This window comes from Thamnophis sirtalis, unplaced genomic scaffold, assembly GCF_051295495.1.
Source record: "Thamnophis sirtalis isolate CommonGarterSnake01/CBP01778 unplaced genomic scaffold, rThaSir2_p1.2 scaffold_2, whole genome shotgun sequence".
NCBI lineage: Eukaryota > Metazoa > Chordata > Lepidosauria > Squamata > Natricidae > Thamnophis > Thamnophis sirtalis.
Genome location: NW_028261382.1, coordinates 65,334,672 through 65,357,833, shown reverse-complemented (window position 1 = coordinate 65,357,833; position 23,162 = coordinate 65,334,672). Strand labels below are relative to the sequence as shown.

At 45.3% G+C, this 23,162-nt stretch overlaps 1 protein-coding gene across 4 annotated transcripts in view; it reads right to left on the bottom strand.

Moving 5' to 3' along the window:
- Nucleotides 1-306: 306 nt before the first annotated feature.
- Nucleotides 307-23,162, bottom strand: part of SCARB1 (scavenger receptor class B member 1) — a 69,358-nt gene continuing 46,502 nt past the window's right edge. The window contains exons 6-14 of one of the 4 annotated variants that reach the window (XM_087705822.1): nucleotides 18,979-19,094; nucleotides 17,994-18,160; nucleotides 14,836-14,954; nucleotides 11,222-11,295; nucleotides 10,964-11,015; nucleotides 9,783-9,929; nucleotides 7,903-7,992; nucleotides 7,263-7,408; nucleotides 307-2,288 (exon numbers count right to left, since the gene is read on the bottom strand). In XM_087705822.1, the coding sequence (XP_087561948.1) occupies nucleotides 7,304-7,408; nucleotides 7,903-7,992; nucleotides 9,783-9,929; nucleotides 10,964-11,015; nucleotides 11,222-11,295; nucleotides 14,836-14,954; nucleotides 17,994-18,160; nucleotides 18,979-19,094 (870 nt within the window). In that variant the 3' untranslated portion in view covers nucleotides 307-2,288; nucleotides 7,263-7,303. The remainder of the gene's footprint in view (nucleotides 2,289-7,262; nucleotides 7,409-7,902; nucleotides 7,993-9,782; nucleotides 9,930-10,963; nucleotides 11,016-11,221; nucleotides 11,296-14,835; nucleotides 14,955-17,993; nucleotides 18,161-18,978; nucleotides 19,095-23,162) is intronic. The other 3 variants (XM_087705824.1, XM_087705821.1, XM_087705823.1) reach the window with 3 other exon arrangements.

Genomic DNA, 23,162 nt, shown 5'->3' with positions numbered 1-23,162 from the left:
CTCTCTCTTTTCTCTCTTTCTCTCTCTCTCCACTATTGGGACCAGAATTTTCGTTGCTAAGCAATTTGACCACTAATGTGCCATGTTGTTAAGTGAAACTGTTATACATCTATGCCAAGTGTTGCCAAGTGTCCAAATGTTGATCACATGACTGTGGGGATGGCTGCTAGTGACGTAAGTGTGAGGACCAGTCATAAATCGGGGACTAGCTGTATATTTTGAGATTTCTGGTAACTCCTCATGGACTTTTTGCTGCAAGGATGACCATTTCTGGATTGCACATAGATAAAACTCAGACTAAGTGGAGGTGGTTTCATTTTAATTTATTTGCAATTTTAAAAGAGGTGAAAAGTTACTTTATATTAGCTGGTCTTCAGTGCGATGAAGGTGGAAACTTGATTTATTTTTATTATTCTCTTCGTTGCCTTTCTGTCATCGTTTTTCTTTTTCTGCACCTTCTAAAGGTTTGTTTTACTAGTTTACGCTGTATTAGTCTTTGTTATGTTTTTTTTAAAAAGGTGAATAAAATTATTTTCTTCTTTTTTTTAAAAAAAAAAAAGAGGAGGTGCTTGCTGAAAAAGGCAGAATAGAACTTTGGGGGTGCCGAGGTCTCCCCTGGAAGGAGATTCATGGGTTTCACAACAAAAATGTTTGTTCCCTGGGCAAAGACACACACACACATGCATACACCCCCCCCCTGCCCCAATGTCTATTTCTAGCTGGTCTGTCTGAATGTTTTGCTGGTGTTTATAAATACTGATAGATTGTCGGTGAAAGCTAAGATAGGTTTCCAGGCCCAGACCAACCAGGAACGGATCATCTGCATCCACAAATTTGCACTTGATTTTTGTCTTCGGGTGCTGCGCGGAGCCAGAATTGAACGACTGTTTGTGCAGCTGTGCACGAAGAAGCGCTCGCGTCAAAAAGGGAGGGAGGCTACAATTAAAAGGATCTTTTACAGACACAACAATCAGACAGCTCCGTGAACGGCCCCATAGGTAGAATGGCCTTGCGAGAAAAGGACCCAGAGAGGCTGCCAAGGGGGTGGTCAGATAAGGGACTGCTGAGCTCTCAGCTGCATAACGGGTGGAGGATGAGGATTTATAAGGAACCCTCCCTAGTTTCTCAGGCTGTAAACCATGTAGCTATTATGGCATGTGGGAAAGGCCTTGAAAGACAGGGCCAAGAGACACTGCCAAGGGGATGGTCAAATAAGAGACTGCTGAGCCCTCAGCTGCATAACAGGTGGAAGATGAGGATTTATAAGGAACCCTCCCTAGTTTCTCATCCTGTAAAGGGGACGGCTGTAATAGTATGTGGGAAAGATGTAGCGATAAAAGATGTATAGATGACCAGGCTGAATCTGAGGGAGAGGGGGCAAACACGTCATCAGTCATGAGTCCCTGCTTGCCCAAAAGAGATGTAAGTCCAGCCTGTCTTGAATTCCTTTCTTAACTTCCCCTTGACTGTTAGTAGCTCAGATTCTTGTAGAGAGCTTAAGCTTGCAATAAATCCTTATGCTCATTTGAACTTGCCTTAACCTCCCCCTTTTCCGGGCGCTTGGGAAGATGCCACCCAAGGGAAAAGTTAGATCATTAGCCTGCTTAGCCCACAGATGCGGGAGAAAGATGCTCAGAAGGGGTCCTCCCAAATTTCTCAGGGTGCAAAGGAGGGAGAATTGTGCTTTCAGACTTGCAAGGTTGTGTTGATGTAGCCTGACAAGAAAGAATTAACTCGGTGTGGTTGTGTGGTGCTGTCTGTTTTATACGGTAAGGCTGACGAGGGTGGGTGATTCCCCTTTAAGAAGGATCAAAGGACTTTCTGGGGAGGAGAAGCTGGAAATGATCCAGCAAAGGGGGGAGGAGGGGGGATTGCAGTCTTTGTTTGGCCACTTCAAGGCTTCTCCATCAGTCCTCCAACTCCAATGTTGCCATTGAGGTCCTTCAACTCTTGGCATGAGAAAAAGACAACCTGGAGTAAGCTGTCTGCTTGGGGAAGGGGGTCCCCGATGCCTTCTCATAGGCCACACAGTCTTGTAAGTCATCAGTTCCCTTTCACTCCCCATCGGTTCCCTTTCGTTCCCCTCCCCTCTGCGAGTAAGCAGGCTCGATGAAGAAAGATCTTGAGATATCCTTCGCAAGGAGGAGCTGAGGCTAGTAGTAATATCAGTAATATCAGGTATTACTGCTATCATGAGCTGTGATTGTTGGGTCCTCCTGCAGAAGTGGGCTTGTTTCCGTGGCTTCCAGAGGATTGGGAGTTTGCAAAGTCCTTGTCGCCGCCTTTCTCTGAAAAGAAGACAGATGTTAGTTAGAATGTGCCATGTTCTGAACTAGGCTTCCCTAAAAAGCACGAGGCAGAGTCCTGGTCCCGACAAAACCCCTTTTATTAAACAAACGTGAATTCCTCTCATTCACATTCAGCAAGGCCTGGTAAACAGTCTTTCAAAGGAATATTTATGACCACAGACCTTATCTATCTTGGAAAGCTGCCATGTAAATATTTCCCAAATGAGGGGCTGTGCAAGGAAAGACTGGGCACAGAGTCTCTGAGATTCACAGACAGATCTTCACACTCCTGAAATGAATCTAATGACCGAACAAATTGTTTCCTGCAAAAGCACCCCCATTTTCGCTCCTCTTTTATTTCCTAAGGGAGGGGCCAATCCCCTTCCACCTGTGATTTTACTCCCAAGTCAACCCTGGTTTCTGAGCTGTTCTTTTTTTCTGGCAGCTCTATGCATGCGCACACTGGGAACAGGCTCCAGCTGTTCCTCTACCTCAATGCTGTCTAGCTTTGTTGGCATCTGATCATTGCCAGACAGCCTCGGCCCTGTCTCTGTCTCCCACCCAGAACCCTCGTCCAAGCCTTCCCCAGCATCCAGGAGTGGCCCATGCTCCTCCCCAACCTCTTCACTGCCCGACTCTACTGCAGCTTTGCTGGCTGCTGGCGGGCCACAACATGCAGTGCGCAGATCCTGAAATAGGTGAGGTTGTGTTGATTCCTCAGCTGAGCCAACTTCCCGCTCTGACCTCTCATCCTTTTCAGACAGAATGGAGGCTGGCCTGGTTCCCCTGCAACTGAATCCTGTGGTTTAGCCCAACCTGGTGTCTTTCAGAGAGAATGGAACAAACCGAGATCGTCTCCCATCATGGTTAAAAACTGCAACATCAAACTCTCTGCACAGTCTCTGGATTGGAGGAGAGGATTTAAACAGGGGTAAGATTCAAAAATGTTAGCAACTGATTCTCTGCCCGGTTGCTGGGTGGGTGTGGCCATGGTGGGAATGGCCTACCTGACCTCCTGCACCACCATCCGTGGGGGGGGGGAGCATTTTCACCCTTCCCTCACTACGGAGGCTTCCTTTGAGCCTCTGGAGGCAGGCTCCGGAGGCTGGAAACAGGCCCATTTCTGGACTTCCAGGCGGCCTATTTTTTGCCCTCCCAGAGCTTCCGCACAAGCCCTGCCAGCCCTGGCATGATGAATGAGCCGCATGGAGACTCCTGGGAGGGTGGGGTGGGCAGATTGCAAAATTAACATCTAGTTCACCCGAACCGGTACAAACCGGCTGAATCCTACCCCTGGATTAACGTGATGGGCCTGAACCTCACCTCCTCCACCTGTTGTTTAATGAAATAAATCGAACCAAATCCAGTTTGTTTAATTACGGTCAAGGTATTCGATTGGAGTCAAGCAGGCCATGGTTTGAATCTGGTTTGCGTCCATGAATCACTACTTTACGGTTATATCAATATTGATCATCTAAAGAGGAAGCCAGAGTTTATTTCCTGCTTAGGGAAACATGGCAAAGAGGCAAGCACTGAGGCTGCACTTTGGCCAAGCAGCCAACGTCATGGCTCTCCCAATCTTTCCTTTCCTGGTTTCTTTTCTGGGGAATGTCAACAATCTCTGATTCAGGGTTCTTTTGAATAAGGTAGTGAACCCACAGCAATGGGTCCTTTGCTCTCACGGGCTTAAGAAACATGCCAAGTGGAGCAACATTTAAAAATCTCTCTCTCTCATTTTCTTGATCTAGCAAATTTCTGGATTGTTAATAAAGCAATAGCAATCGCCCTTGGGCTTTTGTACTGCTTGGCAGTGCTTTCCATCCCTCTCTAAGCGGTTTACAGAGTCAGCCTCTTGCCCACAACAATCCGGGTCCTCATTTTACCGATCTAAGAAGGACAGAAGGCTGAGTCAATCTTGAGCCGGTCAGGATCGAACTGGTAGCAGTGGGAAGAATTAGCCTGCTGTACCACATTCTCACCACTGCGCCATCATGGCTCCATAAAGGAGAACATTTGGGTGAAATGAGGGATTCTTGATGCTTTCTGGGCTTGGTTGTTTTCTTGCAGACGTTTCATAACCCTGCTGGGTAACATCATCAACGCAGGAGGAGGAAGATGAGGAGGAAGATAAGGCGGACTACTGTGGGGCCCTCGGTGCTCTCTGAGATTGGTTGTTTACTTGTAGACATTTCATCATCCAGCTAGGTAGCATGATCAGTACTAGTTCAACAACCAAGCTCAGAGAACACCAAGGATCCTTCTGGGTGGCCAACCTGCCTGGTGGGTTTCCATTCTGAAGATGAGCAGCCCTCCCCAGGCAAAAGACTCTGGCTAAAGCACAATGCTTCTTTGCAATTTCTGGAATCCTGTTCAACTCCGTGCCACAAGATTATTCCAGATGCTACATTTAAGGGAGTACAAGCAATGGAGGGAAGTATGCAGTGAAGTACCCCAATGCTCTGCTTTAGGCCCAATACTCTTCAACATCTTCCTCAATGATTTGGATGAGGGAATAAATGGGGAACTCATCAAATTTGCAGATGACACCAAGCTGGCAGGAATAGCCAACACTCCAGAAGACAGGCTGAAGATACAGAAGGATCTTGACAAACTTGAACATTGGGCACTATCTAATAAAATGAAATTCAATGGTGAAAAGAGTAAGGTTCTACATTTAGGCAACAAAAACGAAATGCACAGGTAGAGTATAGGTGGTACCTTGCTCAACAGTAGTAACTGTGAAAGGGATCTTGGAGTCCTAATGGACAACTATTTAAATATGAGCCAGCAGGGGGCAGCAGCTGCCAAAAGAGCCAACACAATTCTAGGCTGCACAAACAGAGGGATAGAATCAAGATCAAGTGAAGTGTTAATACCACTTTATAAGGCCTTGGTAAGGCCACACTTGGAATACTGCATTCAGTTTTGATCACCACGATGTAGAAAAGATGTGGAGACTCTAGACAGTGTTTCTCAACCTTGGCTACTTGAAGATGTCCGGACTTCAACTCCCAGAATTCCCCAGCCAGCATTCACTGGTTGGGGAATTCTGGGAGTTGAAGTCCGGACATCTTCAAGTGGCCAAGGTTCAGAAACACAGGTCTAGAAAGAGTGCAGAGAAGAGCAGCAAAGATGATTAGGGGACTGGAGACTAAAACATATGAAGAACAGTTGCAGGAACTGGGCATATCTAGTTTGATGAAAAGAAGAACTAGGGGAGACATGATAGCAGTGTTCCAATATCTCAGGGGTTGCCACAAAGAAGAGGGAGTCAAACTATTTTCCAAGGCACCTGAGGACAGGACAAGAAGTAATGGGTGGACACTAATCAAGGAGAGAAGCAACTTAGAACTGAGGAGAAATTTCCTGACAGTTAGAACAATTAATCAATAGACAGAAGTTGCCTCCAGAAGTTGTGAATGCCCCAACACTGGAAGTCTTTAAGAAGATGTTGGATAGCCATTTGTCTGAAACGGTATAGGGTTTCCTGCTAGGCAGAGGGTTGGACTAGAAGACCTCCAAGGTCCCTTCTAACTCTGCTATTGTATTGTATTGTAAATCAATCCTCCATTTACAGCCATAACTGAGCCCAGAAATACCATCCTAAGTCATACTGGCCATTAAGTGATTTACTGATTTTACAACCTTTTTTCCAGTGGCCATCAACAATTAAGCAAACCTCATCTGAAATGGATGTGGGTTTTTGCTTTTGCCAGCTGGTAACCATCTCACAAAACATTGTAAATCTTGGTCACATGATGGCGGGATGCTGCAATTAGCTGAAAATGCAGGCTTGTTACCAAGCAACCAAAAGGTGAAAATGGGACTGTCAGAACTACGAATCTGAGCAGCTTCGGGAAAGGCCACTGGTAACTTGGAATAGTTGTAAATCGAGGATTTTCTATCTCTTCCTGTTCTGACCAAGGCTTCCCGAGAGCATGAAGCAAATTCCTTGTCCCGACAAAAACCCCTTTTATTAATTTACAGTAAATTCTGTAAATTTACTGTAAATTCATTCACAGCCAGCAAAGTGTTTCAAGGGAGGATTTACAGTCACAGACCTTATCTAACAGACTGATATCTGCAAAGCTTGTCAAGGAATCTCGGAGAGTCATGAACCAATGAAGCGAACTAATTGTCTCCTGCAAACTCCACTCCCTTTCGCTCCTCTTTTATTTCCTCTGGGAGGGGCCATTCACCGTTCACTTGTGGCCTTGCTCCCATGTCGACCCCTGTTCTTTAGCTGTTCCCTTCATCTGGCAACTCTATGCATGCGCACACTGGGAACAGGCTCCAGCTGTTCTTCTGCCCCACTGATGTCTGACTCCGAAGGCAGCTGATAACTGGCATACGGCTCTGTCCCCCTCTCTGGCTCCAATACAGAGTCCTCATCAGAGCCTTCCCAGCCTTCAGGACTGGCCCATCTTCCTCCCCAACCTCCTCATTGTCCGAATCTGCTGCCAGCTCTGCTCGCCACTAGTGGGCCACAACAGTTCCTTCTTCCTGCTCAGGGAAAGTCACCCAGAGGTCTCTGAAGGCCAAGAGTTGGGGGGCCTTCAGCTTGACTGATACCCATCGTACAAAATTTCATAGACTATTTTTTTTAGAAAGGGATTCAACTGAAGGTTAGTCAGTTCCCAAGAAGTTACGCCATCCGAGGCTTAGCGAAGCAATGAACTCCAGAGGCGGATCGGATCTTCCAATATTTCCATTGGCCTCTATCAAAAGACGTGGCAGGGTGGGGTGGGGAGAAGTCACAGCGGATTAAGTGGGTTATTATATGAGTGGGGCGATGATAAAGTTAGGGGGTGGGCGTATTAAAAAGCAGAAGCTGTTGGCTAAGATTAGCCACCACGAAGACGGAATGTTTTTTTAAAGCAGCGAGCCATTCCAGCAGCCATTTTAAAACCCGAAGAGGTTTTAAAAGTGAGTCAAGCTACATTTTTGTGGTTAAAACCGCGAATTGGACGTTACCTTTTGTTTTTTGTTTGCTTTTTTCCCCAGATCTCCGCCTACTATTTCATCTCCATCCATTGCAAGGTGGCTTTTTTCCTGGAGGCAGGGATTGCCCCTCTAGGTCCTGAGTTTTTATTACTACGCCAAAATAAAAAGCTTTTCCCCTAGAAAATAATTAGCCTGGTTTAAAACAGTTTAGATTAGTTTTAGAAGGACATTTATGTTACTTGATTGAAAGGAAAGAAGGAAGATGTGGTTTAACGGATTTATTGGTTAGGTTATGTTCTTTTTAAATTAACTTTAAGAGGTCAGTTGTTTGTCCTAAATTAAGCACATTTAAACATTTAGGTTTTATCATTTTAAATATGATTTAAAAGCGATTAAGAAGCAAGTTATCGTTAGATGGGGGTGGGGGATGTTTGCAACATATTTTCAATCTTTTGAGCCCCGGGCGGCTGGGCTGAAAGCCATGCTACAAAAAAGAACAAAGGTTACACAAACACACACAATTAACAATGACAAACAGTTGCTTAGTATTGTGAAAAGATTCCTGTAACATTCAAGAGAGGAGTTAGGGAAATGTGAGAGACATCAGAAGGGAAAGATTATCTGCTAGACATCTATTTTTTTCAACGTGATCCACTGAAGGATCGCTTACCAAAGGACCATGATACCCATAATTAATGTCAGATCTAGGTGGAATCTGTATGGCAACCGACCGATCCTTTTGCTGGGAAAGATTCAACGTCTGTTGAGGAAGTAAACATGTCCAATGTGAACACAGAAGATAATAAGGTTTAGAAAGTTTTGCTTTGCTTTTTAACTTCTCATCCAGTGGAGAAATGGCTGGAAACCTGCAGGAAACCTCCTAAAGCTTTAATCTTCTTCTTTTAAAAGGTAAAGGTTTCCCTCGCACATATGTGCTGGTCATTCCCGACTCTAGGGGGCGGTGCTCATCTCTGTTTCAAAGCCGAAGAGCCAGCGCTGTCCGAAGGTGCCTCCGTGGTCATGTAGCCGGCATAACTGAACACCGAAGGCACATGGAACACTGTTTCCTTCCCACCAAAGGTGGTTCCTATTTTTCTACTTGCATTTTTTACGTGCTTTTGAACTGCTAGGTTGGCAAAAGCTGGGACAAGTCACAGGAGCTCCCTCCATTACGCGGCGCTAGGGATTCGAACCGGCAAACTGCTGACCTTTCTGATCGACAAAGCTCAGCGCCTTAGCCACTGAGCCATTGGCTTAAATCGATTTTGGGTTTTACTGATTAGATTGAATTGTTGTTTTATAGAAACGGCTACTTTATACTATTATGGAAAGGTAAAAAAATTGAGGTTGGATGTTGAACTTTAAGAATGAAGTTTTCTCCTTGGCCTGGACCATGAGCCAGTAGTGTGTGGCAGCAGCCAAAAAAAACCAATGCAATCCTAAATTGCATTAACAGACGGATACAATCAAGATCAAGGGGGAGGTGCTAATACCACTCTATAAAGCCTTAGTAAGACCACACCTAGACTTCTGCATCCAGTTTTGGTCACCACATTATAAAAAAGAGACTCTAGAAAGAGTGCAGAGAAGAGCAACCAGGATGGTGAGGGGACTGGAGACTAAAACATGCGATGAACGGTTGCAGGAACTGGGCATGGCTGGTCTAAGGAAGAGAAGGACCAGGGGAGACAGGATAGACAGGATATTTGAGGGGCTGCCACAGAGAGGAGGGGGTTCAAGCTATTTTCCAAAGCACCGGAAGGCCAGACAAGGAGTAATGGATGGAAACTGACCAAGGAGAGATTCAACCTGGGAATAAGGAGGAACTTTCTGACAGTGAGAGCAATCAACCCATGGAACAGAAGTTGCCTTCAGAAGTTATGGGGGCTTCATCACTGGAGGCTTTCAAGAAGAGACTGGACTGCCATCTGTCCTGAATGGTGTAGGGCCTCCTGCTTGGGCAGGGGGTTGGGCTAGATGCCCTACAAGGTCTCTTCCAACTCTGTTATTCTATATTGAATGAAACAACTTGCCTTCAGAACTTGTGGGAATTTCATCACTGGAGGCGTTCAAGACTCCCATTGGTCAGAAATGGTGTAGGGTCTCCTGCTTGGGCGGAGGGGTCAGACTAGATGACCTACAAGGTCCCTTCCAACTCTGTTAATCTGTATCTCTTCTCAAAGAGAAAGAAATGGCAGCTCAAACTGGGCAGGCCCAGAAGGAGGACGGAATACCCAGCCTGTAGGAAGCCAACTCTAGGTAGGAGGGGAACGAAAGAGAACTATCACCAACTCGCTGAAACCTCTAAAGGAGAAGTTCCAGGAAGAGTCACGTTATCCAGTTTTGCTGATGCCGGCTCCAAGTTTCTTGTTTGTTTTAAAAAAAGTTTTCTGTGCAAACTGAAGAAGAAAACAAGAGTAGCATTTGGACGAAGAGGGAAGTAATCGGCTGACTGACAGCAGGGAGGGTCAGAAGGAGGAAGAAAGACCAACCCCCCCCCCAATGTTATAGGGAAGGAGAGCGGCAGAGCTAAGGTCATTCGTGGCCTACCTTGGTCCTGAGCCCAACTAAGCCAGCTGCCAAAAGCAGAAGTCCTCCTAAGCCCATGAGGCAGAACTTCAGGTATTCCAGCAATGAAGGGATGGTTATTAGATGGGTGTAGTAGTCGTCCAAAACATCTCCTACTATCTCCCCACTCTGTTCAGGACAAAGAAACAATCAGTGAGTGTTTTTACTGCCTCGCAAGATTTTATTTGCCTGCAAGAGGCAAGATTCCTAGCCGTGTGGGAGAAGATGGTTGAATCCAAGGGAATGAAACAATCAACATCCAACTTGCTTTCCAGGGTTTAGCTTAAGAGTGGTGAGGGATCCTTTTGGGCTTTGCAGTCCAGGTGCATCTCCCTCCCTCCCCCCCCCATTCCCTTGTCCATCTCATCTCGTTCTTGGCTAAAGGACAATTTGTCATATTGCGCAAGGTTAGCAAATTGAAGTAATGAAGATTTGGATAAAGAAAGGGAGGGGCAGAGGGAGGGAGGAAAAGAGGGAGGAAGGATTAGAGGGAGAGAGGGGAAGGAAGGAAAAAGAGGGGGGAGGTAGGGAGGGGATGGGAGAGAGGGAGGGAGGAAGGAGATAAACAGGAAGGAAAAGAGGAAGGAAGAGAGGGAGGAAAGAAGGGGAAGGAAGGAAAAAGAGCGAGGGGAAGGGAGGGAGGAAGGAGATAGACATGGAGGAAAAGAGGGGGGAGGAAAAGAGGGAGGAAGGGAGGGAGGGAGGGGAAGGAAGGCAGGCAGGCAAGAAGGAAGGAAGAAAAAAGGGAGGGATGGAGGGAGGGGAAGGGAGGGAGGGAGGGAGGGAGGGAGGGAGGAAGGAGATAGACAAGGAGGAAAAGAGGAAGAAAGAGAGGGAGGAAGGCAGGGGAAGGAAGGAAAAAGAGGGAGGGAGGAAGGAGATAGACATGGAGGAAAAGAGGGAGGGAGGAAAAGAGGGAGGAAGGAAGGGAGGGAGGAACAAAGGAAGGAAGGAAAGAAAGAAAGAGAGGGAGAGAGGGAGGGAGGTTAACCTGATTGAAAGTTAATGTAAACTATATTCACCCTTCCCAGAAGGTGTTCTCCCCTCTCCCCCCTCTTTCTTTCCCTCCCTATCTCTATGTCTGTCTTTCTGTCTGTCTGTCTGTCTGTCTGTCTGTCTGTCTGTATGCATGCATGCATGCATGCAGCCAGACTCATACTTACCTCGGAAAACCAAATCAGGGGCAAAACCACGGGCTTAATCTGTCCGGTTTGCCTGGACAAAGGAAGAGAGGAGACTCATTTTAAAATCCCCAGCCCGCCTCCTTTGCCCAGCCTGAGCCCGGGGGGGGGGGGGGCTCTGTGAGGGGCTTTGTTCCTCCGTCTTGGCTGCCCAGCTCCCTGGCGAGGGACGAAGAGGCTTCCCAGAAGAGCCAAAGAAACCCAAAGGCCCGTCTCTCCCTTGCTTGGCCCACAACCTACCAGATGCCCGAGACGTGTTTGATGAAAAGATTCAGTTGTATTTTGACCGAACAGTTCATGGGAATCCCCGTCAGCTGCAGAAAAAGAAGAAACAGATTTAGTTCTTTGGGTTACAAAGATCCCATTGATTTTTCTCCCCCCTTTGGCGAGGAGTCCAAAGCCTCTCTAAGCAAATGCCTTGTATTTGACAAAATCTCAGCCCTCCCCCCAAAAACAATTCGTCCAAGGAATGTAATCCAGCCACGGGGAACAAAACGGACCCAAATCACCCCACAATTTGGCATGCACGGATCTGCACGCACTTCAACAAAATGGGCGCGTCCACAGCAGGAACAAAACCGCCGTTCGTTTTATCCAGGAAGCTGCCGGGATATAGGCAATCCTCGACTTACAACAGATTGTTTAGTGACCCGTTGAAAGTCGTAACGGCACTGGGAATGAACGTAACTTAGGACTGCTTTTCAGACTTATGACCATGGATGGGAGGAGGAGAAGACACGAGGAGGAAGGAGAAAGATGGAAGGAAGAGGAGGAGAGGAAGGAGAAGAAGGAGGAGGAAGAGAAGGGGAGAAGAGGAAAGAGGAGAAGGATGGAAGAAAGAGGAGAAGAGGAGGGAGAAGAGGAAGGAGGAGGAGGAAAGGAAGGAGGAGGAGAAGAGGAAGGACAAGAAAGATAGGAGGAAGAGGAGGGGAGAAGAAGAGGAGAAGGATGGAAGAAAGAGGAAAGAGGAGGGAGGGAGAAGAAAGATTGGAGGAAGTGGGGAGAAGAAGAAGGATAGAAGGAGGAGGAGGAGAGGAAGGAGAAGTGGAAGGAGAACAAAGATGGGAGGAGAAAGAGAAGAGGAAGAAGAAGAGGGAGGAAGGGGAGAGCAAGGAGAAGAATGGAAGAAGTATGAGAAGAAAAAAGAAGAGGAAGAAAGGGGTAAAGGAGAAAAAGTCAGTGAGGAAGGTGAAGAAGAGGAAGGAGAAAGAGAAGAAAGAAAAAAGGCAGGGGAAGAAGGAGAAAGGGAAGGAGACGAACAGGAAGAAATATGAATGAGGAAGAGCAGGAGGAGGAGGAGAAAGAGAAGGAAAAGGTGAAGAAGAGGAAGGAGGAAGCAGAGGTGGTGCCCCAGTTCCAAGGAAGAGGTTCTCAAAAAGAAGGAAACATCCTTCCCATCCTTTCTAGATTCTGCATTTCAGAAATAATTCTGTGATCTAGGGCAAAGCTCAGAATGTCTCCAAAGGAATCCCATTTGCATGGGTTGCAGCACTCGTTGTTGTTGTTTTGCTATTAGTTGCGAAGTCGTGTCCGACCCATTGCGACCCCATGGACAATGTTCCTGCAGGCCTTCCTGTCCTCTACAATCCCCTGGAGTCTATTCAAGCTCACGCCGACTGCTTCAGCCACCTCATTCTCTGTCATCCCCTTCTTCTTTTGCCCTCCATTGTTCCCAGCATTGGGCTCTTCTCCAGGGAGTCCTTCCTTCTCATTAGGTGGCCAAAGTCTTTGAGTTTCCTCTTCAGGATCTGCCCGTCTAAAGAGCAGTCAGAATGGATCTCCTCTAGGACTGACCGGTTGGATGGCCTTGCAGTCCAAGGGACTCAATGCAGGAGTCTTCTCCAGCACCAGAGTTCAAAGGCCTCCATTCTTTGGCGCTCAGCCTTCCTTATGGTCCAACCTTCACAGCCATCCATTGCAACTGGGAAAACCAAAGCCTTGACGATACACCCTTTTGTTGGCAGGGTGATGTCTCTGCTTTTTAGGATGCTGTCTAGATTTGTCATAGCTTTCCTCCCCAGGAGCAAGAGTCTCTTAATTTCTTGGCTGCAGTCCCCATCTGAGGTGATCTTGGAGCCCAAGAAAATAAAACCTGTCACTACCTCCCTTTCTTCCCCATCTATTTGCCAGGAGTTGAGAGGGATGGATGCCATGATCTTAGTTTTCTTAATAATTATTATTATTATTAATAATAATAATAATAATAATAATAATAATAATAATAAATAAAAATGAATTGAGAAGCAGTTGCTGTTTGTCGGTGTCTGAATATAAAATCACAGAAGGCAAGAAACAAGAAACAACGGATGGAAATTAATCAAAGAGAGAAGCAACCTGGAATTAAGGAGAAGCTTCACCAGTGGAACAAGAATTCACCAGTGGAACAGAAGTTGCCTCCAGAAATCACGGGGGCTCCATCACTGGAGGTTTTTAAGAAGAGTTTGGAAAGTCACCTGTCTGAAATGGTATAGGGTCTCATGATTGAGCAGGGGGCTGGACTAGAAGACCTCCCAGGACCCTTCCAGCTTCATTCTTCTCTATTCTATAACACACAAGGGTCTTTTCTCACAGCCAAATCCCTACGCACAGATTTTAATCACGAGGCTCTCTAAGTAAGGATTCCATTTTTTCTACAAGCCTCTTTTGGCCAATTTATCCAGAGAAACAAACTTGATTTGTGTGCTTCTTGCAGCCACAAAATGTATTCATTTAATCATTTAGTCACTCAGTCTTGCAATTGCCAAGCAATCTTTAAAAAGAAATAGTAATAATAATCACAAATCAAGAACAATTGCAAAGACTATTTATTGCCGACAAAGATTTCCCTGGGTTTCTCCAATTGCACCCCAAAGTCCATTGAAAACTTTAGCTGACCTTAAAAGGTAAAGGTTCCCCTCGCACATCTTTACTAGTCGTTCCTGACTCTAGGGGGTGGTGCTCATCTACGTTTCAAAGCAGAAGAACCAGTGTTGTCCGAAGACGTCTCCGTGGTCATGTGGCCAGTATGACTAAACACCAAAGGCGCGCGGAACTTGCATTTTTTATGCGCTTTCGGACTGCTAGGTTGGCAGAAGCTGGGACAAGTAACAGAAGCTCACTCTGGTACATGGCGCTAGGGGTTCAAACTGTTGAACTGCCGATCAACAAGCTCAGCATCTTAGCCACTGAGCCACCACATCCCTAACTGACCTTTAGCCACCACTTAAAAACTGTTTATGACCTGGTAGGGAAGGATCTTTTAAATTAGCTGTTCAGTTTCGAAAACAAAGGCAAGAATAGGTGGAGCAAATAAATGTTTTGTTGTTTAAATTTGCATGCAAAGATACGACTAGTCCCTCAAGCTATTTTCTTTTAGAATACAAATGCAAAGGCAAGTTCCTGCCTATTAGCATTTGAAGTATTTATTTAATCAAATTTATACCAGGCTGCTCACCGAAGCTGACTGTGGGCAATGCACAACAATGAATTTTTAAAAAGGAAATATAAGGCAGCAATTGCAAATATGAAAAAAAAAACAATGGTGACCATTATCATAATAAAAACCAAAGTGATGCTTCTAGACTTTCAAGAAAGGGATGTTTTCCAAAATGACAAAGCTAGTATTAAAATAATTTCCACCCACAATGTGGAAATCAGCCCCCTCTTTTTAAAAATAATAATTCTTTTCAGATTCATCAAACCTTAAAATGTAAACAGGGCTAATCAAGTTGAAAGAAATGGGCAGGGAACCTCACCGGAATTGTACCTGCCTGTCCTGTTTTGAGCAAAAGGATTGATAAAACATTTGGAACCGGCAATCATCGCCCTGATTAACAGCCGTAAACCACCAATTGGTGATTAAATGGCAAACTCACTGGGTGGATATCGACAAACAGATCGTGATCCTTTTCATTCGGATGCAAACCGTCTACCGTGTCCAATAAAGCCGGATCAGCGTTTAGGAAATGAGGTTGAGAAATAAATATTGGCGCATCTTTAAAACAAGAGGGAGGAAAAAATTAAAATCAAAATGCAACAAGCTCTTTTTTTGACAGGTAGTCTTCGACTTATGACCGGTTTCTTAGATTTGAAGTTCCGAGGATTGCCCCACCCCCATAGGGGTGAAATGCTACCAGTTTGGGGTGGTTTGCCCCAAACCGGTAGTTAAAAATGCTACCAGGTTGGGCGAACTGGTAATTCAAATGATCAGCTGTGCAATTTATATTCACTAGAAATCGCGTAGAACAGCTGATCGTCGAAACTTTTTAAAGCATCTTTTTACTACTGGTTTGGGCAAGTTGTGCAGGATAATCAGCTGTGCTGCATGATTTATATTCTCTAGAAATCATGTGGAACAGCTGATTGTCGCACAATTGATCATTGAACCTTTTTAAAGCATTTTTTTTAACTAACAATAGTTCCGACGATCAGCTTTTGGACAATGTTGTGCTGCATAATTTATATTCGCTAGAAATATTCGCTAGAAAGCAGGAGATCCTGCTTCCTAGCAAATATAAATCGTGCAGCACAGCTGTTCCCTCACCTCGCTATTCTACTTACCTTTGCAGACCCAGAAAAGCCTTCTTAATCCTCCTTTTTCAGCGCTGGGCGCTAGTTCCTGCAATGCGCCTGTGCGCATGGAGCAAACTAGTAGCGAAGCAGTAGCAGACTTCAGAGCATTTCCCCCCTGCCCCCCCTCCTACAGTCACATAACCCCAGCTGCAAATGGCTGCATTTACTATTGTTTGCAGCGTCCTGTGAGCTCGTTTTGCGAAGGTTTGGCTTTAAGAAACCGTGCCGTAGTGAACGATGGGGTTTGTTTTAGCGTGGCCTTGTTTGCTTAATGACCGCTGGTATCAAAATCATAAAACTGAAGTCGTTCATATGAGTGACCCGATTTGTGACCATAATTGGCAGGCTCTATTACAGTCGTATGTCAAGGACCACCTGTAAACCTGGCACGATTCATCCTGCCAGCTCTACCACTTTACACGAGGTCAGTTTTTTCATTTTGGACCCTTGCTCTGAAGTTCCAACGATCATGGGGATCAGTAACTTGTTTGAATCAAATCCTCAGTGGTGTAGCAAGCCAATGCTAGGGATGTTTTTTTATTGGCAAGGACGTAGCTTTGGCAAATTACAAAAAATTGCACAGGTTATGCAAATTGAAATTTTTTAAAAATGCACAAGTTATGCAAATTGCAAATAAAAAATTGCACAGGTTATGCAAATGGAAATTTAAAAAATAAATTGCACAGATTATGCAAATGAAAATTTTTAATAATAAATTGCACAGGTTATGCAAATGGAAATTTAAAAAATAAATTGTACAGGTTATGCAAATGAAAATATTGAGCCAAGGTGGCGCAGTGGTTAAATGCAGCACTGCAGGCTACTGCTAGATCAGCAGGTCAGCGGTTCAAATCTCACCGGCTCAGGGTTGACTCAGCCTTCCATCCTTCCGAGGTGGGTAAAATGAGGACCCAGATTGTTGGGGGCAATATGCTGACTCTCTGTAAACCGCTTAGAGAGGCCTGAAAGGCCTATGAAGCGGTATATAAGTCTACTGCTTAAAAATTTGAAAAAAGGGCAGCTGATCATTGGAGATTTCAGAAGATCTCTCTGGATGGAGATGAACAAACAGAAACCAGGAGGGGAAGAAAAAACAATTGATGTAAATGCACAAACCACGTTTATCTACTTAAAGCTTGACCAGTCAGCCAAGAATTTGGATGGAATTCCTCTTTGCTGGCCCAGCCACGAAAACAAGAAGGTGACTGAAGCCGCTGCGTGTCATTAATGCAAAGAAGAGGCAGAAAGAAACCGTTTCCTACAAGCTCCATGAAGTTCCCTTCCTTGGTGGCTAATTCCTGGACACCTGCCCATCATGATCATTGCAAAGGTGGAACTTTTGAACATGTGATCTGGGACACTCAAAGGTCTTCCAGCCAGAGGGTGGAAAGGCATTCCTGGATGCAGAAAGACTCATACGAGCATTCCGAACTTCCGGTTTGCCTGTAGGTCTGTTTTTTCACACTCTGGAGGCTTCAGGAAAGTTCCTGAAGCCTCCAGAGGGCCTCGGGGGGGGGGGTGGGGGGGGTGGGAACCTGTTTTCCCCCTCCCCATGGTCCTAGAAAGCCTTTGGAGCATGGGGAGGGTGAAAACAGCACGCCAAAAGCAGTGGGAGAGCACTGGTCACGCGTCCATGCACAGAGGGGAACTGTGCGCATGCACACTGGGGTCACGCGCATAGCATTATGGGTGTGGTAAGCCTGCACACGACCCCCTGCGCCCCCCCTGCTTTTGGCACATGAGCCAAAAAAGGTTAGCCATCACTGGTGTAGAGTCTCCTGTCTCAGGCCTGAATTTCTATTGCGGGAAAATGGGAGGGGGATTATAGGGAGTTGTGTGATATGTAGCGATAACAAAATTCTTTCTAGAAAGCCAAGGTCATCCTTTGCCTCTGCACCTCTGCACCTGACCGGAACTGGATGAGTGGAATCTCATCGTGGTAGTGGGAGATTGGACCATATGATGGATTTGTGGATGTGGGGGCAAGGTCTTGAACCTTCAACTGGGTGGGGAAGCTTTCAGATTCGTGTTTTCCCAGATGTGTCAACATGGCTCTCTTAATAAATTGTAACTTTGAGGAATCCTTTGCCTTGGGCTCTGATTTATTTTTGGATGCTATTTGGAACCCTGACATCCTGCTTGAGTGGGAGTGGGGTGGGGTTGGACTAGATGACCTACAAGGTCCCTTCTAACTCTGTTAATCTCTACCTGTACTTTATAACCTGGAATGTCTTCCCTTTAGATGCATTATTTCCATTAAACTTTTCTAATCTCACCTTTACTGAAAGAAGGAACAAAATGTATAGTTTTATGTTATTCTAATAACATCATCCTTTCAGATCTTAGATCCTTCATCAACTATTACTCTACTTGTGTCAAATCCTCTTCAAAATCAGCCCCTGTCACGAAAATGGGAAACTTCGGAAATGCTTCATACAACCAAAACGTTTAGCAGACGTACTTAATTTACAGGAGCTGATGTTCTGGATTCCGGATTGCCGGCATGGGCAGAAGCCCTCGTTGGGTGGATAGTCAGTCCCGTTGGCAAACAGGGTCTTCGGGGCCGTGTAACGATAAACTGGTATGCCTTTGAAGTTTCCAGATTGGGTGTAGTTTAATTTAATCGACCTGAAAGAGACAAGATTAAAAGAGAGGTCAATTGAGACAGAGGTTGCTTGGAAGACCAGCGTCCTGATGGACCATGAATGAAGAAGATGGACCATGAATGAAGATAGAGCATGAAGGAAGAAGATGGAGCATGAAGGAAGAAGATGGAGCATGAAGGAAGAAGATGGACCATGAATGAAGAAGATAGGAGCATGAAGGAAGAAGATGGGAGCATGAAGGAAGAAGATGGGAGCATGAAGGAAGAAGATGGACCATGAAGGAAAAAGATGAACTATCCAGGAAGAAGTTCATGGACCATGAAGGAAGAAGATGAAGCATGAAGAAGATGGAGCATGAAGGAAGAAGATGGAGCATGAAGGAAGAAGATGGACCATGAATGAAGAAGATAGGAGCATGAAGGAAGAAGATGGGAGCATGAAGGAAGAAGATGGACCATGAAGGAAAAAGATGAACTATCCAGGAAGAAGTTCATGGACCATGAAGGAAGAAGATGAAGCATGAAGAAGATGGAGCATGAAGGAAGAAGATGGACCATGAAGGAAGAAACATGTTTGAAAGTTGAGAATGGAGATGGATAACTTGGGTGGTTAGATACTGCCTTCAAATTTAGGGGAATCAGAGGTTGAAGGGTCCACATTGGATGACCAGCAACATTTTGCAGACATCTAATCCCAAGAAAATTTATTTGAGTGATGGCAGGAGATGAGAGTTGGATATTTGGCCATTTGCTCATTGCACTGAAGATATATTTGAAAGGTTGGGCAGAATTCTAGTATAGGATAAGGTCTTGTAGAGACAAGAATTTGCAAGAAACTCACCTGCAGGCATCCGGAGAATAGAGTTCCACTGGTGAAGATGGGGTCATGAATGGTGGCCAAAGTTCTCCGGGGGTTCCATTGATCATGTTACATTCTTCAGAATGCCAATAGGATACCTGTCAAGAGAGAAGGAACTTTAATATCCAGAAACCAGGTTGATATGAGAACCCATGCTTTCCTCTAAAGCAGGGAATCTCCAAACTTTGGAACTTTACAATACAATAGCAGAGTTGGAAGGGACCTTGGAGGTCTTCTAGTCCAACCCCCTGCCAAGGCAGGAAACCCCATACCATTTACGACAAATGGCTATCCAACATCTTCTTAAAGACTTCCAGTGTTGGGGCATTCACAACTTCTGGAGGCAAGCTGTTCCACTGATTAATTGTTCTAACTGTCAGGAAATTTCTCCTCAGTTCTAAGTTGCTTCTCTTCTTGATTAGTGTCCACCCATTGCTTCTTGTCCTGCCCTCAGGTGCCTTGGAAAATAGTTTGACTCCCTCTTCTTTGTGGCAATCCCTGAGATACTGGAACACTGCTATCATGTCTCCCCTAGTCCTTTTTTCTATTAAACTAGACATACCTAGTTCCTGCAACCATTCTTCATATGTCTTAGCCTCCAGTCCCCGAATCATCTTTGTTACTCTTCTCTGCACTCTTTCTAGAGTCTCCACATCTTTTCTACATCGTGGCACCCAAAACTGAATATTTCAGCTGTGGCCTTACCAAGGCATTATAAAGTGGTATCAACACTTCATGTAATCTTGATTCTATCCCTCTGTTTATGCCGCCTAGAACTGTGTTGGGTTTTTTTGGCAGCTGCTGCACACTCCTGGCTCCTATTTAAATGGTTGTCCACTAGGACTCCAAGGTCCCTCGCACAGTTACTACTATTGAGTCAGATACCACCTATACCTGTGATGGCGAACCTTTTTTGGCTTGTGTGCCGTAAGTGGGGGGAGCGCAGGGGAGTCGTGTGCAGGCAGGCGGCACCCATAATGCAATGTGCGACCCCCAGTGCGCATGCACACACTACAAGTGCAACCCCCCCCCATTTTTGCATGCTTTTTTTGCCCTCCCCAGGTTCCAGAGGCTTTATAGGAGCCTGGGGAGGGCAAAAACAGCCTCTCCCGCCCTCCCTGGACACCCTCCGGAGGCTTCAGGGACCTTCAGGAGGCTTCTCTGAAGCCTCCGGAACAGTCAAAACAACCCTCCAAACAAAGCGGAAGTCACTGCCGGTTTGCTCAGAGGGTCGTTTTAAATTTGATGAGTTCCCCATTTATTCCCTCATCCAAATCATTGATGAAGATGTTGAAGAGTACTGGGCCCAAAACAGAGCCTTGGGGTACTCCACTGCATATTTCCCTCTGTGTAGATGCAGTTGGTCAGCCAATTACGAATCCATCTGGCGGTGATGCTGTCTAACCCACATTCTTCTACTTTATCTAGTAGTAGGTTATGGTCTACCTTATCTACCCCCCCCTCTCTCTTCCTCCCTCCCTCCCTCCCTCTACCTAGGTAGGTTATGGTCTACCTTATCTACCCCCCCCCCTCTCTCTCTTCCTCCCTCCCTCCCTCTACCTAGGAAGGAAGAAAGAAAGAAGGAAAGAAAGAAAAAAAAGAAAGAGACACAGAAGAAAGACAAAATAAAAGAAACAGAACGAAAGGAAGGAAGGAAGGAAAGAGGAAAGAAAGGGAGGAAGAAACAACGAGACAGAAAGAAAAAGATAGAGACAGAAAGACAGGAGAAAAGAAAAAAATGAAAGGAAGGAAGGAAGGAAGGAAGATGGTGAGCTGTTAGGAAGGAGAAGATCTCCAGCAGAAAGTTTTCCATAGCAGCCAGACTTTGAATAAAACACGTTGTAAACCCCTCTCCCAAAAAAGAACAATCTACCCAGAAAAAATTATGAAAACAAAATTTTTGATGTGCCTCCAAATTCAGGTTTATGGGAACAGAAGATTGGATTCCTTTATAAAAGACAATTCTTGGTCTGCTGCTGAAACGGATGCAAAAATAGTTTATTTATTTATCAGATTTCTATTGCTGCCCATTCAAGGTGACCTGAGCCTTTGAGAGTCAGTTGGACTATATAATCTATGTGTTACTCAGGCCAAAAAAAAGAAAGCTTAAAATCAGGATGATGGGAGTTGTAGTCCAGTGATATTGAGTTGCCAGGAGTGAGCATTTCATTGTCTGATGGTGGAGATGTTGTTTCAATCGTTAGAAGAGAATGCACCTGATTTTTGCAAAAGGCATGCTGTGAATGATTCACCTCTTTGTAAAATTCCTGCTCCAGATATTAATTAATCCTGACACGGTTAGAGGAAAACACCCTGATATCAGATATCTCTGTTAGCAAAACAAGCAAAAAATGGAAATAAGGTTCCTTATCTCTCAGCATAGCATAGCTTAGCTGGGAAAAAGAAGTGTCATGAAGCAAGGAGCACAAGACAGTCTCTGGAATGTACATCCCAAAGCATGGGGGAAATCCAGCCGATTCTGACAGGTTCTGGAAAACCAGTAGCAGAAATTTTGAGTAGTTGGGAGAACTGGCAAATGCCACTTCTGGCTGGACCCAGAGTGGGGAGGGAATGGAGATTTTACAGTATCCTTCCCCTGGAGTGGGGAGGGAATGTAAGGTGACCAGATTTTCAGATTGGAAAAGAGGGACGCCCCTGACCGGGGGGGGGGGGGGGAGGGGGCTTGATTAAAAAAAATTTTTTTTTGTCAAAAGGTCACCCCAGGACACTGAAACCAGCATAAATACGAATCTGTTGCCAAACAAAATTTGGATCACGTGACCATGAGGATGCTGCAACGGTCGCTAAGTGTGAAAAATGGCCGCAATGGTCGCAACGGTCGCTAAGTGTGAAAAATGGTCATCAGTCACTTTTTTCAATGCCATTGTAACTTTGGTCACTAAATGTTTTCCCCCTCCTCGAGACTCCTCACTTCTTCCTTCATTCCTCTTGCTTATCTACCTTCACCTTATCTGTCTTCTGCTCTTTCCCTCTCTTCCTTCCTTCCTCCCTCCTTCCATCCTCTTCTTTCCTCACTCACTCCCTTCCTCCTTTTTTCTCTTCCTTCCTCCTTCCATTCTTTCAGCTTCATTTCTTTTGCCTATCTACCTTCTCTGTCTTTCTGCTCTTTCCATTTCTTCGCTTCTGTTCCTTCCTCCTTCCCTCCTTTCCTATTTCTTCCTTCTTCCTTCCTTCTGCCTATCTACCTTCACCTTCTCTGTCTTTCTGCTCTTTCCCTGTCTTCCCCTTTCCTCCCTCCCTCCCTTCTTTCCTTTCTAGTTCCATCTTTTCTTCTTTCCTCTCTCCCTCTTTTTCTTTTTTCCTTCCTTCCTCCTTCCTCTTGCCTATCAACTTTTTTAATTTTTTTTTTGTTACATAGAGGACACATACCCACAACAATAAAAACAAAACAAAACAAAAAGGAAAAAACCCATCATCACATATAGCATGTCATTTGGTTACAAGTGTTTTAACATTTATCATTCTTATACATTTATTATTTCATTTAATAGGTTATAATATACAGTTTGGGTTGCTTTGTTTACCATCCCTTCCTCCTGTTATAACACCACCTTATTTTCCCTTTCTTTTCTCCCTTCCTCCCTTCTCTACTTTCTTCCTTCCTGCTCTTTCCCTTCCTTCTTCCTGTACCTTTCTCCTACTCCTGCTCTTCCTCATCCACTTCCTACCCTCTCTCCTCCTCTTTCTCTCCTTTCCATCCTCCTCTCCTTACCTCTTTCTTTTCACCCTCTCTCCCTTCTCTACTTTCTTCCTTCCTCCTCTCCTTCCCCTTCCTTCTTCCCTTACCTCTCCTTTGCTCCTGCTCTTCCTCTTTCCCTTCCTACCCTCTCTCCTTCCTTTTCTCTCCCTTCCATCCTCCTTTCCTTTCCCTTTCCTTTCTCCCTCCCTCCCTTCTCTACTTTCCTCCTTCCTCCTCTCCTTCCCCTTCCTTCTTCCCTTACCTTTCTCCTACTCCTGCTCTTCCTCTTCCCCTTTCTACCCTCTCTCCCCCTCTTTCTCTCCTTTCCATCCTCCTCTCCTTACCTCTTTCTTCTTTCCATCTTCCTTTCATTCTCTCCTCCTTTCTCCCTTTATACCCAACTACCTTTCTGGGAGTTGAAGTCCACACACTTTCAAGTCTCCAAGGTGGAGAACGACTGATCTAT